Source organism: Pelophylax lessonae, assembly GCF_965119305.1.
Source record: "Pelophylax lessonae genome assembly, chromosome: 1".
Lineage (NCBI taxonomy): Eukaryota > Metazoa > Chordata > Amphibia > Anura > Ranidae > Pelophylax > Pelophylax lessonae.
Window position 1 is genome coordinate 139898554 of NC_138768.1, and position 18191 is coordinate 139916744.

At 44.4% G+C, this 18191-nt stretch overlaps 1 protein-coding gene across 2 annotated transcripts in view; it reads left to right on the top strand.

The window, feature by feature from the left end:
* LOC309564881 (survival motor neuron protein-like) overlaps positions 1-18191 on the top strand; it is a 61678-nt gene that overhangs the window by 24771 nt on the left and 18716 nt on the right. The window contains exons 5-7 of one of the 2 annotated variants that reach the window (XM_082269567.1): positions 1595-1738; positions 2280-2351; positions 12796-12906. In XM_082269567.1, the coding sequence (XP_082125693.1) occupies positions 1595-1738; positions 2280-2351; positions 12796-12906 (327 nt within the window). The remainder of the gene's footprint in view (positions 1-1594; positions 1739-2279; positions 2352-12795; positions 12907-18191) is intronic. The other variant, XM_082269568.1, reaches the window with a different exon arrangement.

An 18191-nucleotide genomic window follows, 5' to 3' on the forward strand; every position in this document is an offset into this window, starting at 1 on the left:
ATGCAATGGAACCCACGCCTCGCTATCGGGCCAGAAAGAAGAGGTTCCTGCCGCCATATAGCAAAGAGAGGAATCTCTCTGTTGGGAAACAGGCTGGAATAGATGGTATATTCCTGTGCGAAGCGCATGTACCCGCCCATGGAAACATGGATAGCCATAGTCTCTCCACATAGGTGCCTGCAGGACCATGAACATGGGGACAAAACAAAAATTGCAAAGCTTTTGCCTAACCATAAGAGTCGGTTCACACTAGCGCGACTTGTCAGCCTGACAAGTCGTGCTCCCTCGCGGTCCATTGACCGCTACAGGACCAGTTCTTTATAGGAGCGACGCAAGTCGCTCAGACTTAGAAAAAGGGTCCTGTACTACTTCGTAGCGACCTCGGAGCGACTTGCATAGACTTCCATTATGTGAAGTCCCTGCAAGTCGCTCCGAAGTCGTGGTGCATGGTAATGCACAAGTCGCCCCCGAAGTAGTAAGGAGTCGTGTCGCCTCAGTGTGAACCGGCTCTTAGTGTTTTTAGTGTTATATGCAACTAGCATATATTAATTACCTATGCAGAAGTTCTAGCCTCTAGCATGAAATGAAGATATTAGTCTTTGACTACTGCCAGACAGATTCTAACTGATCGCTTTATTTCGGTCTAGAGGAAGTTATTGTGTTTCTCAAAAAATGCCCATATCCTAAAAGGGGGGAGGGATAGAGGAGGGGATCCAATGACTCCCTCAACCACTGTGATGTCCTAACCACTGTGATGTCCTACAGATCTGTAAGAAAAAGGGAATACATGAAAAAGACCAGTGATAAATGGAAGAATGGAATAGGATCAGGGACCAGATACACCTGGGAGAAAAACCCAGATGGGGTTTAAAGCTCATGGCTTCCTTTAGCCCTGGTACCACAGTGGCTTGAAAATTATTGGGCTTCGCGTTGAAGGATTATTTTGTCAGTTGCCTCCCCTGGGATCCAGAATTATCCATTCCAGGGCTGCGAACTTGATCACCCTTGTATCCCATTTAAGGGTAAGTGCAACATGCCATCCAATGGGAGTGGACAGCATGTTGCTTCTCCCATAGTATTTTTGGTCCCTGATCCTACCCCAAAATTGGCGTTTTGGTCTGCAATTACTAAACACAACACTATCCCTGGGTTGGGGTTTGAATACGACACCATCCCAGTTTGGGAGGTTGTCATATTTGATTCCTCCATTTGGAGGCTATATGTCTAACGTGTTCTATGCACTAGTGTTATCATGTTTTAATGTCCTTATGCTCACTTGATTTTACATCATACATTTTTTTTTTTTTTTTTTTTCTGTATTCATTAGGATGTGGCATACTAGGTAGTGTATATGTGTGTGTGTGTGTGTGTATATATATATATATATATATATGTATGTGTATGTATGTATATATATATATATATATATATATATATATATATATATATATATATATATATATATATATATATATATATATATATATATATATATATATATATATATATATATTTTTTTTTTTTTTTTTTTTTTTTTTCTTGTTATTAGTGTTTTAGAGACACTGATATACTTTGCTAATGTTTTTATGTGCAGGATTTGAACGGTGAGGAGCACTCAACAGATGACAGTGACAGGTCATCCAGAGACTCAGAAAGCAGACATCACCACACTGCAGCTACGGCAAAGAATACCCATTTCCCACCAGCCCCGCCTCCTTTTATGCCAGGTTTTGGACGGGTAAGAGTGCCGGCTACATTTTGTGACAAGTGGTGAGCTATAATTTTTAGAAATGGCACACAGTTATATATTTTTCTGGAAAGCTAGACTGGTTCTGTTTGAATGGCAGGCTCTATATTAATTTCTATAGAGGATTGGAGCTGTAATTTAGGCTCGGCAGGGTGTCTACAGCAAGAACTTGTCTTGCACAGAGATGCATTTGTTTTTAATGTCCATGTTTTTGCATAACACTATGTAGAGATATTCTTGGAAGCGGTAGAACAGTGCATTGTCATTCTGAGATGCATCTCAATCCTTGCCTGAACCATATGCCTTTTAATTAAGCAGAGAAAATGTAAATATACAAAAAAGTGGCTTCATTTTTTATTTTTTAAACATGTCCATGCTTGCATAGTGATCCATTCACATTGCTTAGTATGCAGAACCACCCAGTTGCATCAGCCATTACACGGGTCTCACTCAGATATGTAATATACAGAATTCAATGGTTGCTTGATTTGTACTTGTGCAGTAGCAGTGATGATCATTTATGTATTTACAGCCTGGTGAGAACTCTAGTCAAGCACCTCCATTCTTTCCTGGCTGGCCTCCATCATTTTCTCCAGGCCCACCTGTAAGTCATTGTCTTCTCACAGTATAGGGACCATGTATGAAGAGGTAACAAAAGGCACAGTTTTTTTGAATGTGCCTTCATGGCAGCTTTTTTTATAAGAAGTATTTTCATCATTTTCTAACATATCCTTCTCAGATGGAGCCAAAATAAATACCAATAATTTATATAATGACAGTTCTACTTTGCAATCCATGTTGCTGGCACTATTATTCTCACTTTCAAATTAAATAGTTCATTCAGTTTTGAATGTCTGCAATTAATATTTAACTTGGGTAAATTTTGGTTCCTAACACTGAATTTTAGCATTGTAAAAATGAGTGTTCTCGTTCGTTCATTGACAGACATTGCTCCTGATATTCATACCCACTGAGTTATACTGCCCCTACAGGAGTAGGACACTAGGCAGAAAAAATCTGGCTACGCCTATGGGCAGTTCCAGGGGGGGAATATACTTCTCCCTGCTATAGGTACTTTTTTTTTTTTTTTTTTTCTCTCTTCTGCCTAGTCAGGAGTAAGGACCTAGTTCCTTGCTGGGTTCTCTGGTCCTGGCACAATTTTTTTTAGATAGAAATATTTTTTCTCCTGGGTTTTTTTCCTGTGAGATCTACAATCAACTGCCGGACTGGGCGACGGACTGGATAATCTAGATCCAGAGGTCCCCCCCCCCCCCCCCCTTGTCTGGTCAGCGAGCGCATGCAGACCTCGCATCACACTAGGTGGGCCGCAAAATAGCCCCACTGGACGGGGGCTGGCCTGTGAGTTAAACACCTCGCGAGGGCGCATACGACCGGGTCTCTGCCTGTGTCGCAGCATTCCTCCTGGTGGACAGCCCCCCCCCCCCCCAATTTAGATGGCAAAGTGTTCAGTCTAGAGCGGTGCCCGCCTGGTTCCTGGTACAGTGATCAACTGTCTCCCCCCCGGAGGCTTTTGAGGTGGATTTGGGCCCCTCCTTGGGACAGTCGAGCCCTCGGGTTCCCCTCCTACCCGTCAGGCGCCCCCCCTTTCATATGTCTCCTTAACCCCCCCTCCCCAACTTATGCTAGGTCTGTGTGGGTGGTCTACTTCACCTCCTGGGGTGGGGGCAGGGCACTGTGCTGGTGATGCGGGGGGGTGGGTGCGGCGATCGGCTGTGTGGGGGGGGGGGGGGGGCTCCTACCAGGGCCCCCCATCCTGCCAGCGTCTTTCCTTGAAGCCTAGGGATCCCTCCTGGGAGCCTTGTGGTGCTGCCATTTTGTTGTGGCCTGTGTTTCTGTGCACAGCGGCCATTTTGCGTGGTTTGCCATTAAAAATAGTGGCAGCCATGACAGTGGAGCAATTTCGGAGGTGGCAATTTCGGAGGTGGGAGTCCCTCCCCATCCCCTGGTGCTGAACTCCTGAATCTCTTTACTACTTCATCGCCACACATGGAGTTCCTGGTGGCTGCAGGTGCCTATTTCTGCTTGGGGGCAGTCTGGTGGGGTTCTCTGCTGAGGATCACTTAGTGCTTGTGCCTGGCGACCAGGTGGTGCTGCCAGTGCGGTGGGCGTTGTCCCTTTTGCAGTGTTACACTTTTTGTGGGGTCCCCCTGGTGACTCATGGAGTCTTTGGAGCACATCTCCCCATCTCTCTGAGGTTGCGCGACCCTCTGGGTCCCAACTATCCATCAATACACTGACGGCTGTCCCGGAATCCTTTGTGTCTTGGGTGAAGGTGGTTTTCGGGTGACGGGCTAGCAAAAAGCACCCCCTGCCTCATCTGTCTCTGCAGATTTTGAATCTGATTTGGCTGCCACGGACGTGGGTCACCCTGCCGGGTCTGCGACCACGCACCCGGAATCCTCAGATAGTGAGGATTATTCCTCCATATCTGCAACCATGCACAAAAAGGTGCCAGTGGAAGCACTGATAGTATCTGTGCGGATACCTTGAAGATGGAGGACACAGCTGTGACATAGGTGCAGTTTCCAGATTGAACAAGGCAACCATGATTCCGGTTGCAGAGTACCGGGCCTGTAAGAATCCGGCTGACAGGAAGGCAGAGGCTGCGGCCCGCAGTATGTACACTTCAGCTGGTTCTGCACTGAGGCCAGTATTCACCATTGTCCTGGGGTCGCAAGTTCTGACAGTGTGCTAAAGTTTTACGCCGTAACCTAGAGGGAGAATATGTGCCAGTCACCACTGTTTCCTCCGCATTGCTGTGGGAGAGGAGCATTCTCAGGTTGTGGCATTGCCCTTTTAGTCTCGCCTCTGCTCCTCAGGTTTTCACAAGTGTTAGCCCCGGTGCTAGCGTTGTTACTGGGCTACTTGGACAATCTCCTCCTGCGAGCGGTGTCCCTAATGCCCTGGTGGAAAACCTGGAAATCGCCATATGAACTCTGAGGGAGTTCAGCTCGATTCTGAATTTTCAGAAGTCTGCTCTGGTTCCATCCACAACCCTGGACTATTTGGTTCTGACTCTGGACTTGGCCTTAGCCAGAGTGCTCCTTCCTCTGGACAAACTCCAGAAATTGCAGGCTGCAATTTGTCTCCTGCTATCCAGCAGATGGTCATCCCTCCAGATTTGCATGTGGGTGCTAGGCCTGATGCTGTCTACCTTCGAGGCAGTACTGTTTGCACAGTTCCATACGAGGTCGCTGCAAAGGGAGATTCTGGCTAAATGGGACGAGACTCCGCCGTCTCTGGACAATCTGATCTGGCTAAGCCGGGGAACGAAGGAGTCCCTGATCTGGTGGCTTTGTTCTCCGGCGCTTCGGCTGGGCAAATCCCTCCTCTCCTTGTATTGGACAGTGGTCACCACGGATGTCTGGCTGGGGCAGCGTCCTCGGCAAGAATTCTGCTCAGGGGATCTGGACACTGGAATAGTCCAGATCGATAAATGTCCTGGAACTCCAAGCGATCAGACTGTGCCTGGACCATTGAATGGATGGTCTTCAGGGATGTCCAGTGCGCATTCAGTCAGACAATGCCATGGCCGTGGCTTACGTCAATCACCAAGGGGGAACAAATGTGTCCTGGTGGCTCGGGAGGTAGCCGGCATTCTAAGTTGGGCAGAACGGTTCTTTCCACCCCTCTCCGCCGTGTACATTCCCGGGGTGGAAAACTCAGGTGGATTACCTCAATCGGTAGGTGTTTGACCAAGGAGAGTGGTCCCTTCATTTGGAGGGATTTTATCAGTTGTTTCTCCGGTGGGTAATCCCCAAGGCTCGGTCACGGGATCCTCTGGCAGACGCCACAGACGCACTGGTGGTCCCGTGGGGTCAGTATCATCTGATTTACGCCTTTCCTCCTCTCAAGCTTCTGCCAAGACTTCCACGCAGGATCGAGTCAGAAGGGATTCCAGTCATCTTAGTGGCTCCGGACTGGCTTCGTCGGGCTTGGTATGCCGATCTGGTGCGGCTGGTCGTCGACATTCCTTGGAAGCTTCCCTCAGGGAGAATCTGCTGTCCCAAGGACAGATCTTCCATCTTGCTTTATAGTCACTGGTTTTGACAGCTTGCCTGTTGAATGCCAGGTGCTGATGGATGGAGGATTATCCGAGTCAGTGATTCCATTGCTGTTAAAAGCTAGGAAATCTACTTCTAGGAAGATCTTCCATCGTATGTGGAAGTCGTACATTGCGTGGTGAGTCTCTTGGGGTTCATCCTCGCTCCTTTTCGGTGGCTCGGATTTTGACTTTCAATGGTGGGTTAACAGAAATTGGCCTTGAGAACCTTTAAGGGCCAGGTGTCGGCATTGGCGGTCTTCTTTCAACGACCCTTGGCCACACACTCCCTGGTGCATACTTTTCTTCAGGGTGTCTGACGTCTGGTTTCTCCAGTGCGGTCTCCGTTGCAGCCTTGGGACCCCAATTTGGTGCTTTCGGTCCTCTCAGAAGCCTCCTTTTGAGAATCTTTGGAAGATTCCCTTGCTAACGCTGTCTCAAAAGGTGGCATTTTTGGTGGCCATCACCTCTGCGTGCAGGGTGTTGAAATTGGCGGCGTTATCCTGTTGTTCACCTTACTTGGTGGTTCTTCGCCTTTGTCCGTCGTTCCTCCCAAAGGTTGTCTCTGATTTTCATTTGAATGAAGACATTGTGTTGCCTTCCCTGTGTCCCATGCCAAAACACCCAAAGGAAATTGTATTGCATGCCTTGGATGTGGTTCGGGCAATTAGGGTGTACCTGGCAGCTACGGAGTCTTTTGGGAAGTCATTCTCACTATTTGTGTTTATGGATGGGCCTCGGATAGGGTTGTCCGCTTCCTCTGTGACCATTTCCAGATTGATCAGACAGACGGTGATTCGGGCCTATTCCATCAAGGGTCAGGTTACTTATTTCCCTGTCGAGGCGCACTCTACTCGGGGCGCTCAGTGCCTTTTGGGCTTTCCGTCATCAGGCGTTTGTGATGCAGGTTTGCAAAGCGGCCACCTGGTCGTCGGTACACACTTTCACAAAGTTCTATAAAGTGGATGTGTTGACATCCTGCGGATTCTTCTTTTGGCTGCAAGGTTTTGCAGGCTGCTGTTTAGAGGACCTGATCCTCTTCGAGGGTGCATGTTTGTTTGTGTTTGTTTGTTTTTTTTTTTTTTTTTTTTTTTTTCAGGTGGGCTCCAGTTGTTTTGGATGGCTACTGTTTAGCCTTGAATTTTTTTGCTGTTTCCACCCCTCATTTTTAACACTGCTTTGGGACATCCCAATGGTTTATGCACTGTCTGTCAATGAACGAAAGAGAATGTGATTTTTAACTTACCGTTAAAACCTATTTCTCTGATGTTCATTGAAGGACACAGGACCCAACCCCTCTGTGGAGTTGTATTTCTTCTGACGCTGCTTTTAACAAAACTGAGTACCTATGGCAGAGAGGGAGTATAACCCCTGGGACTGCCCAAAGGCGTAGCCAGATTCTTTTTCTGCCTAGTGTCCTACTCATGTAAGGGGCAGTATACCCAATGGTTATGAAGATCAGGAGCTGTGTCCGTCAATGAACATCAGAGAAATGGATTTTAGGGGAAGTCATCCCTTTTTTTTTTTTTTCCAATTTTTGTTTAAATACTTCTTACAAAAAATGTATATTCTTGCTAAAACATGACACCTAGCATGCCTAAGCTTGCTTTTTTTTTTTCCCATAATTTTGTTTCTGTTTTGTTTTTTTTCATTTGGTTTCACGACCTGTATGGTTAATTTTTCCCAAATCGCCTTTCAGGACAGCACCTGAGAGCGCAGCTCCACCCAAATTTCCCAGGAAACACTGCAGCCTTTATAATCCCTCCTCTTCCGCCATGCCTTGAGTTATTCTCCATGGTGGAAGCGCTGCGGGGAACCAGTTAGGGGATTTTGCATTTTAATGACCATCCCAGCACCCTGGGATGTCTAGCCTGTGTGCCCAGGAGCTGCGGATTATGGGCTGGGAACTGCATCTCGCGGCAGTCCCCCCCCCATCAGTCCTGATAGGCGGGACTTCTGGCGGGGAGCGTTGCCGCATTGATTCCGGCCTCTGTAACAAGGGTTAGTGTGCAGGTCAAAGGTTGGCACTTCCAGTCCCCAGGGCATAGGGACCCTGGGAAGTGTCGTTTTTAAAGGTCAGGCGGTTCTTTTATATTCCGCTGCGCACTCTACATGAAATGGAGGCGAGGGCTGCAGCATCGGCTGAAGCAGGCGCCGCAAGCACCGGGCCAGGCCCAGGTAAGAGGGTTACAGCGGTGCCTCTATTCTTTACTATTTAGCCTAATTGTTTTTTTTTTTTTTTTTTTTTTTTTCCCTGTACTGCCTTCAGTGGGAGCCTGCTCTGTGAATGCTGTGATAAACTATTCTTAGCCTTACAGTTGGCACTAGGACTCTGTCTATTGGTGTTTGGCTGGTTTAGTGCACAGGGAGGTTGTTTTTTTCTGAGGGTCAGGATCTGTTCACTTTGGGGCTTTTTGAGTCCCAGCTGTTAAGTGATTGGTGGCCTTTCTCTATGTTTGGTTCCAGGTTAAACCCACAGTTAAAACTAAGGCCCCTTTCACACTATCCGTCCGGACGGATTCCGTTCTCAGTGGGGGATCGAGCCGCCGATCCCCTGCTGAGCAGGAGGATGACAGCTGTGTCTCCGCGCTGTGTGCGGAGACACAGCTGTCAGTTCCACATGCATCTCTATGGGGGAAATCGGATGGGAACAGACCGTCGGTTCGTTCTCATCCGATCCGCTGGGCGGATGGAAAATAGGGTTTCCATCCGTCCAGATTTGACGGATCGGATGTCAGCGGACATGTCTCTGCTGACATCCGATTCCCCCATAGAGATGCATGGGGGGACCGTTCAGATCCGCCAAAAAAACGGACAGGCTGATCTGAACGGTCCACCTGTGTGAAAGGGGCCTTAAGGATTCATGGCCGAAACCTCTGTGCAAAACCTTCATAGCAGACCTTGTCAAAGAGGAATCTTCACAACCATTTAAAGATTTTTTTTTTTTTTTTTTTTTTTCATCTGTGAAAAAAACGAATACTTTAAGCTCAGCCCTTTCCTTGTAAGTCAATGTACCAGCAAAGTACTTTTACTTTGGTTGAGGAAGTCTGGGGCCATCCTCGGGTCGATCTATTTGCGAACCAGCAAAAGGCAAAGGCGCCAATATTCTTTTCAGAAGATCAGGCCTGGCGTCTAGATGCTCTTGCTCATCCGTGGGACTTCTCCTTGTGCTACACGTCCCGTTCTCCCCCCACCCCCCTCCTTCCAGCTGATACCTCTAGCCCTCAGGAAGTTCAGGGAAGAATCCATTGATTTGATCTTGACCAAAGGGGCCATGGTTTGATACACTTCTAAATCTTGCCACGAAACTCGCCTGGAAACTTCTGCTCAGGAGGGACCTGCTAATGCAGGGAACCCTGGACCATCCAGAATCCGATTGTCTACAATTGACAGCTTAGTTTGAGGAAGACCTTTTTTAAGGGCCAGGGGTCTTTCAGAGAAACTTATTACCGCCCTTCTTTCCAGTAGAAAAAAGGTGACCAGGGCTATCTACATGAAGATGTGTAAGAGATATAATTCCTGGTGTTCTTCCAAGGGACTCAAAGTTAAAAATTATTGTTTGTTTTGGAATTCCTCCCATCAAGGAAGGGAGAAGGGGCAGGCAGCCAGCACCCTAAAAACCCAAGTGACGGCTTTCAGTTTTTTTTTTTTTTGAGAAAACTATCACAAGAAGCTTTGATTGTTAGGTTCTTCAGAGCTTTAGCATGAAATAGGCCAGTAGCCCCTAAAGTTTTTCCCGAATGGGATTTGTCTCTTGTGTTACAAGGTTTCACCAAAACTCAGTTTGATCCTTTTAGGTGAAGCATCTCATAAGAATTTAGTTCTTAAGACAATTTTTCTGGTAGCGATTATGTCGACCTGAAGAATCAGTGAAATTCAGGCCTCGTCAGCCGCCAATCCTTTTTTATTTATATTTCCTGATTTGAGTTATTCTCCGAACGGATCCAGCCTTTCTTAAGATTTCTACATCTTTTCATCGTACTCAGGAAATAGTTCTACCTACTTACCTTTTTCTTCGGCTCCAACTAACGCAAAGGAGGAGGCCTTTCATACTTTAGATGTGAGAAGATGCCTGATACAATATCTATCCTTAACCAAAGAATTCAGGAAATCAAACGCACTCTTCATAATCTTCACGGGATCCCACAAAGGAGGAAAGGCCTCCAAGAGTACTTTAGGAAGCTGGCTTAAGTGTGCAATCAAAGAAGCCTACATAGCCCAGGGGGAAGATCCTCCTGAGGGTGTTGCTGCCCACTGTACAAGGTCTGTGGCAGCTTCTTGGGCTGGTGCTTCACCTGAACAAATCTGCAAGGCAGCTACCTGGTCCAGATTTTCTACTTTCCTTTGACACTATAGGCTAGACTTACTGTGAGCTGCAGATCAGGCCTTTGGTAGGAAGGTGCTGCAGGTAGTGGTCCCGCCCTAGGGTTAGTTTCTTGGTTATCCTCTCCAGTTGCTGTCCTGAAAGGCGATTTGGGAAAACCTTAGTTAGACTTACCAGTGACGGTATTTCTAAAAAACCTTTTAGGACAGCAGCTGCTATCCTCCCTGGGTTTTTTCTAAAATGTGTCTTAATGGCTTGTTATGGTTGTTTGTGCTCTGTTTTCCAACCTGTTGGAGGCTACCCTATAACTGAAGGCATGGTGGAAGAGGAGGGTTTTATAAGGCTTCAGTTATTTTCCTGGGAAATTTAGGTGGAGCTGCGCTCTCTCCAGGTGCTGTCCTGGAAGGCTCTTAGAAATGCCGCAACCAGTAAATCTAACTAAGGTGTGTGTGTTTTTTGCCCATCACCAACACCATATGAAGGCTGGAATTTCATGCGTGAATCCTGTTGCTCTACCAGCTACACATTTCAGAAATTCTGTAGAATTCCTGGTTTAAACATAGCAAGGCAATCAAATATAAACAAAAGTAAGACTAAACCTCTGACAGTAAATTATCATGACTAATCCTTGCATGTCCTCCAGAATCCTAGAAATCCAACATTAGAAACTTCCCCATCTCTAGAGAGGCATTAAGAGGTGTTCCTGTTGACTGTTACTGCAGGCATAATGAAGGTGTCCTCATCTTTGTCTGTGTTAAAGCACAGAAATGTAAATCGCAAACATGGATTTGTACTGAGACCTTCACTTAATTTGGAAACTTAGGCTGGTCATACATAGTGCGAATTTCTTGCCTTCAGCCTGTAAATTTGCACGATTTCCCCATCAACACAGACAGTGCTGACGGGAATCTCCTCCAGCCGAGCGATTGTCTGCTCCTGGCGGGTGGGCGGTAGAAACCATCCCCACCAGGAGAAGACAGTGATTGTTGCTAGCGGCTATAGCAGCCGCTAGCGATAATCGTAAGAAAATCTGGCTGGCTGGTTGTAGGATCAACTTGGTACATTCAGTCTGCCAATAAGGGTTTGATTCTCGGCTGGTTCCTACTGAAGTGCAAGTCCAGGCAAAAACTAACACTAAACCTGCTCTCTGCCACATTCTAACCCTGTAAAGCAAAAATCACTGTACTTATTCTGCAGCCAGTCTGGTCCAGTCTCCCGACGGCGAATTCTGTGTGCAGGAAAGGACCTACAACAGCTGTGAAATGCCTGGGAAGTGATGACGCCCATAGTTGCTATGGGGCTTCTGCTGTGGGCCCTCTCCTGTACCCGCCTCCACACTGAAGACACCACTGACCACTGATGCTGGGACCAGACCAGATCGGCTGCAAAATGGGTTAAGTATAGCGCTTTTTTTTTTTTACAGGGTTAGATAGATTGGGTTTAGACTGGAGGAGAGCAGTTTTAGCGGTAGGTTTTACCTGAACTTCTACTTTAAGGGAATCGTATAAAGTTGACGTTGAGCTTAAAAAAAAAATCCTACATCTTTAGTCACATCACTTATTTGTAAAGAAGTATATTCCATGTTGTGCGGACAGCTGGGTCCTAGAGAGATCTTCACTTCACTGCAGGGATGCCTGCCTCCTTCCTGTTGCTGAACGTCTGGCGCTGCAGAGGTTAATAGCCTTAGGTCTTCAGGCACAACAGCAGTACACATGGTCAGATTTGGACATGTCTCCTCCATTGAGAAAAGTTCTTTCTTGTTTAAAAGTTTTATTGAGAACTCATCAGTGCTCAGGCATAAACAATGCTCAAACCAGGTTGCGATCTAATACGCTCTGTAGGCATTACAATTTGTACTATATGTACAGGTGGTGATTAACACAGTTAACATACAGGGGAAATGATATGCTGAACAGCACCAGAGGTCTCCATTTGGAGTCCAAGGTTCCAACAACGATCGATTGAAGTTTGAGGGTAAATAGTGGTCCACCCATGGCTGCAAATTTTAGATGTTTCGAAATGCGTTCAAGTAGGGTAGCCTCAATTTTACTATATACCAAAAATTGGGTTATTCTGTGGTTAGTTTCCAAAATGCATATTGTAGGCTTTTTCCAAGCCCTGACAATGGTCTGTTTATAAGCTGCGGTCACATGCAGTAGTAATTTAAATTGTGCGGTCATTAGATTTTGTTGTAGGGGATGCCAAAAATCTGACTTGTATCTTAGGCAGACTTCTGGGAAAATTGGTGAGCCAATCACACAAGCAGGAAATTATGTTTCTGGGGTGTGGTCAGTGCACATTCTGTGTACAGAACAGCTCCAGGTTGCCATATTGCATTGCATTTTCTGAAAATTACAACAGCTGCAGATTGAAGGATTGAAAAGGAAAGGTCATTTTTAATAACCTTTAATTACAATATTTGTGTCCCAATTGTATACACTATATTCTTTCTTTGCTGATTTATTTTTCCCACGAAAGTGGAGTTACCCTTTAAAGGTAAGTGATGTGATTAAAGCTGTTGGATTTATTTATTTTTTGTTTAAATGCCTCCCATATGCTTACCTAATGCCTGCTTATAATTCCTTTCAACAGGCTATTAGAATTGGCATGCAAAAATGTATTCTGTTTTATAAAGTTCCTTTTCTGTGTGTTGCTGTTTAGCTGATACCCCCTCCTCCTCCAATGGGCCCTGATGTCACAGAAGATGATGAAGCCCTGGGAAGCATGCTAATTGCTTGGTACATGAGTGGCTATCATACTGGTTATTATCTGGTGAGTGTACATCCTGCTGCTCACATTTGTTGATTATAATTGCCATAGTTTTTAATAATAGATTTTGAATTTGTTGTTTTTAGAATTAAATACATATTGTTTATCTAACGGCGCTTCTAATGCTTTTAAAAGGGACCTTAAACAAAAAAGCCTTTGTAGGATACTCGCACTGCATTCCCATTAATGTGCTAACATAAATATTAATAATTGCTACAAAATAAAATGTGTACGACTTAAGTGTTTTAAACATGCAATATAGGTGTGGTATAGTCCATAGTTCATGAATTCGCATCTGCAGTAATTAATTCAATATAATCGTGGTCAATTTTCTTAATCCATTTAGGTGCTCCAATTAATGATGTGCTATAATAGCAAAGTGATCTGCTTCTCACTCGTGCTCCCCCGTCCTGATTGAAGGCTTACCTCACAAGAAGTGACCCCACAATCAGTAAAATGTAGATCTCATGAATGCTCTGCTCACACAAATAATGATCTCCCAGTCAGATGTGATGACACATGAAATGAATGTTGTTCTCTCTGAAATGATCAGAGCGCCTGTGATCCTCCTTTATAGTCTCCATGATCATTTCACAAGTCCCTCCCCCCACAGTTGGAAAACACTCCCCTGGGCTCACGATTAACCCTTTGATCACCCCTAGGTTAACCCCGTCCCTGCCAGTGTCATTATTACAGTAACAGTGCATATTTTTTAGCACTGATTACTACTGTAGTAATATCACTGGTCCCCCCCCCCCCAAAAAATGTCAGTTAGGGTTCCGATCTGTCTGTTGCAATGTCGCAGTCCCGCTAAAAATCGCCGATCGCAGTCATTACTAGTAAAAAGACGAATCCTTTACCTAGTTTGTAGACTCGATAAATTTTGCGCAAACCAAAATACTCTTATTGCGATTTTTTTTTTTTTTTTATTAGTGCAAAATGTAAAACTCGCACAGGTGATCAAATGCCACCAAAAGAAAGCTCTATTTGTGCGGAAATAAAGGGTACAGTCGTATGGCCACGCAATTTTCTGTTGAAGTAACGCAGTGCCAAATCACAAAAAATGGCCTGGTCATTAAGGGGGCAAATCCTTCTGGTCCAGAACTGGTTAAATGGAACACCAAACATTGACCACAATTTAAGATGAATTAATCACTGTATATGCGAATTTATGAACTATGGACGAATCTAAGTTGTTGTTTTGTTGCAATTGTTATTCAGGTTTGCACGTTAATGGGAATGAAGCGCGACACCTGTATGTTTTGGATTGAGCTAGCACATATAATGGCAGTGTGTCTGCAGCTGGTTCCGCAGCTTACTATCTATTTTTTGTTTTAGTGGACTTGCATAGTAGTTTGCGAGACTCTTTGCATAGTTGTTCTTCATAGGGTAGTGAATCCCACATTTCCTACAATGTAACTATCTTATGGGCCTTTAAAATGACTGACTGTTATTAAAAGCAAAAAATAAAGAGACTGCTGGCTGGTTCAACAGGCAAAGTTCCAGCACTTTGTGAGCATGTCAGTGTCAAAACTTGCATGTCCTTCCTGACTCCCTGTGTGGGACAGTACAACGGTATTGGAACTTGCCACTAGGAACCGCATGGGATTTAGCTGTGACAGAAAATTTGCCAAGGCTGCTGCATGTGTGCATGAAACTAGGTGTTTGCACTTTATACCTGCAGCTTTATTGATTTCGTTTTTTTTCTTTTTTTTTTGATACAGCACTGCGTTACTTTAACTGACAATTGCACAGTCGTGCGGTACCTGAATAAAATTGTCCTTTTTTTTTTTTTTTTTTTTCTTTTTCTTTTTCCCCCACAAATGGAGCTTTCTTTTGGTGGTATTTGGTCACCTCTGCCTTTTTTCCTCCGGAAAGGTTCTTCCCTTCCAGCCTGCTTTTTGTCCCCAGATCGCCTCTTCACTAAATGGGGGGGATGTTTTTAGGGGGTTTACTCAAACCTGTTTACAAAGGAAGGCAAGGTACTTCCAATTCTGGACCTCAAGGCGCTAAACTGCTTTGTGTGGGTACAGAAGTTTCAAATGGGATCCATTCGCATGGTGGTGGCGTTCCTACATTAGGGGGATTTTGTCGCTTCAATCGACATCAAGGACGCCTACCTTCACATTCCAATATTTGCCCGTTGCCAGCACTTCCTCCGCTTTGCTGTGGGTGAGGAGCAATGATCAGTTTGTGGCGTTTTTTCCTTTGGTCTCGCCTCTGCTCCTCAAGTTTTCACAAAGTGTTGGCCCCAGTGCTAGCATTGTTGCGTTAGCGGGGGAATTACAGTACTGGGGTACCTGGACAATCATTTTCTGCGAGTAGAGTCTCAGACTGCTATGATGGACACCTTGGAGAATACTTAGGGATTCGGCCTAAGGCAGAGTGTTGCTTCCTCTGGAAAAACTGAAGAAATTGCATGAGGCAATTCAGCTTCTGTTGTCCAGCAGACAGTCATCCCTCCGGGCTTGCATGCAGGTGCTGGGCCTGATGGTGTCTACCTTTTTGAGGTGGTTCTGTTTGCACTAGGGCTGCAACTAACATTTATTTTCATAATCGATTAGTTGGCCGATTGTTTCGATTAATCGACTAGTCGGATAAAAACCTCAACAAAAAAAAGTTGGTGTATAATTTAGTATTCTTAAATATCTATATGCAGTGGTAAATATAAATATCCAGCTATATAGTTGGATATTTATTCCACTCTGAGACAGATATATGTATTATTGGAGGTTTTAAATGTGGTACATATCAGACTCCGAGATCAAAATTTTTTATATTTGATAAGACCTAAAACACTTTTTCGCAGATTTTCTGACCGGATTGGTATAGAATATTAATAGGCAGGTAGCTTGAAACAAGCTCCCTGCGCCTGCTGTCACTTATGCTGGCCATACACAAACTAAATTTTTTTGGGATATGTGGTGACACTACCAAATCGGCTGCTCTCTCCGTGTTGTTGTTCCACGATTGCTTTCATCTATCCATCTTTTAGATCTAGGGTGTCGTATACCTTATTTTAGCGCATAAGTTTGCTTCTTTTAAAATTCATTCGATTTTACAACCTTTTAGTGGTATCCATTTGGTGTTCGATGTCAACCACAGTGACAGGAACATTCGAAGGAGCAGAATAGAAAACGTCTCGATCAAACAAATCTTCAAATAGTGTATGTGGTTTTTGCTCAGAAGTTATATTCATTTTAAAATTGAATGTTAAAAGTGGAATTTTCAAACACTTGCCCATTTAACAAATATACAAATCATTTTTGTATAAATATAGATGAAAATATTTTTGTCCAAAAATCCAATACATGCATGGGCAGCATAAGACCTTTAGTAGCAGCAGCTTTTTTTTTTTTAATCACCTGTCATGATGGGGGTTAAAAAAAAAAACAGCAGATAATCGCTACTGTAATATATTTTCTACTGTGAAACAGTGAAAATATTTATTTATATCGTGTGTGTGTGTGTATATGTGTGTATATGTATATGTATATGTGTATATGTATGTATATATATATATATATATATATATATATATATATATATATATATATATATATATATATATATATATATATATATATATATATATATATATATATATATATATAATATACAGTGGGTACGGAAAGTATTCAGACCCCCTTAAATTTTTCACTCTTTGTTATATTGCAGCCATTTGCTAAAATCATTTAAGTTCATTCTTCTTCCTCATGAATGTACACATAGCACCCCATACTGACAGAAAAACACAGAATTGTAGACATTGTTGCAGATTTATTAAAAAAGAAAAACTGAAATATCACATGGTCCTAAGTATTCAGACCCTTTGCTCAGTATTTAGTAGAAGCCCCCTTTTGATCTAATACAGCCAGGAGTCTTTTTGGGAAAGATGCAACAAGTCTTTCACACCTGGATTTGGGGATCCTCTGCCATTCCTCCTTGCAGATCCTCTCCAGTTCTGTCAGGTTGGATGGTAAACGTTGGTGGACAGACATTTTTAGGTCTCTCCAGAGATGCTCAATTGGGTTTAAGTCAGGGCTCTGGCTGGGCCATTCAAGAACAGTCACGGAGTTGTTGTGAAGCCACTCCTTCGTTATTTTAGCTGTGTGCTTAGGGTCATTGTCTTGTTGGAAGGTAAACCTTCGGCCCAGTCTGAGATCCAGAGCACTCTGGAGAAGGTTTTTGTCCAGGATATCCCTGTACTTGGCCGCATTCATCTTTCCCTCGATTGCAACCAGTCGTCCTGTCCCTGCAGCTGAAAAACACCCCCACAGCATGATGCTGCCATCACCATGCTTCACTGTTGGGACTGTATTGGACAGGTGATGAGCAGTGCCTGGTTTTCTCCACACATACCGCTTAGAATTAAGGCCAAAAAGTTCTATTTTGGTCTCATCAGACCAGAGAATCTTATTTCTCACCATCTTGGAGTCCTTCGGGTGTTTTTTAGCAAACTCCATGCGGGCTTTCATGTGTCTTACACTGAGGAGAGGCTTCCGTCGGGCCACTCTGCCATAAAGCCCTGACTGGTGGAGACCTGCAGTGATGGTTGACTTTCTACAACTTTCTCCCATCTCCTGACTGCATCTCTGGAGCTCAGCCACAGTGATCTTTGTGTTCTTCCTTACCTCTCTCACCAAGGCTCTTCTCCCCCGATAGCTCAGTTTGGCTGGACGGCCAGCTCTAGGAAGGGTTCTGGTCGTCCCAAACGTCTTCCATTTGAGAATTATGGAGGCCACTGTGCTCTTAGGAACCTTAAGTGCAGCTGAAATCTTTTTGTAACCTTGGCCAGATCTGTGCCTTGCCACAATTCTGTCTCTGAGCTCTTCAGGCAGTTCCTTTGACCTCATGATTCTCATTTGCTCTGACATGCATTGTGATCTGGAAGGTCTTATATAGACAGGTGTGTGGCTTTCCTAATCAAGTCCAATCAGTATAATCAAACACAGCTGGACTCAAATGAAGGTGTAGAACCATCTCAAGGATGATCAGAAGAAATGGAAAGCACCTGAGTTAAATATATGAGTGTCACAGCAAAGGGTCTGAATACTTAGGACCATGTGATATTTCAGTTTTTCTTTTTTAATAAATCTGCAACAATGTCAACAATTCTGTGTTTTTCTGTCAGTATGGGGTGCTATGTGTACATTCACGAGGAAGAAGAATGAACTTAAATGATTTTAGCAAATGGCTGCAATATAACAAAGAGTGAAAAATTTAAGGGGGTCTGAATACTTTCCGTACCCACTGTGTGTATATATATATATATATATATACACACA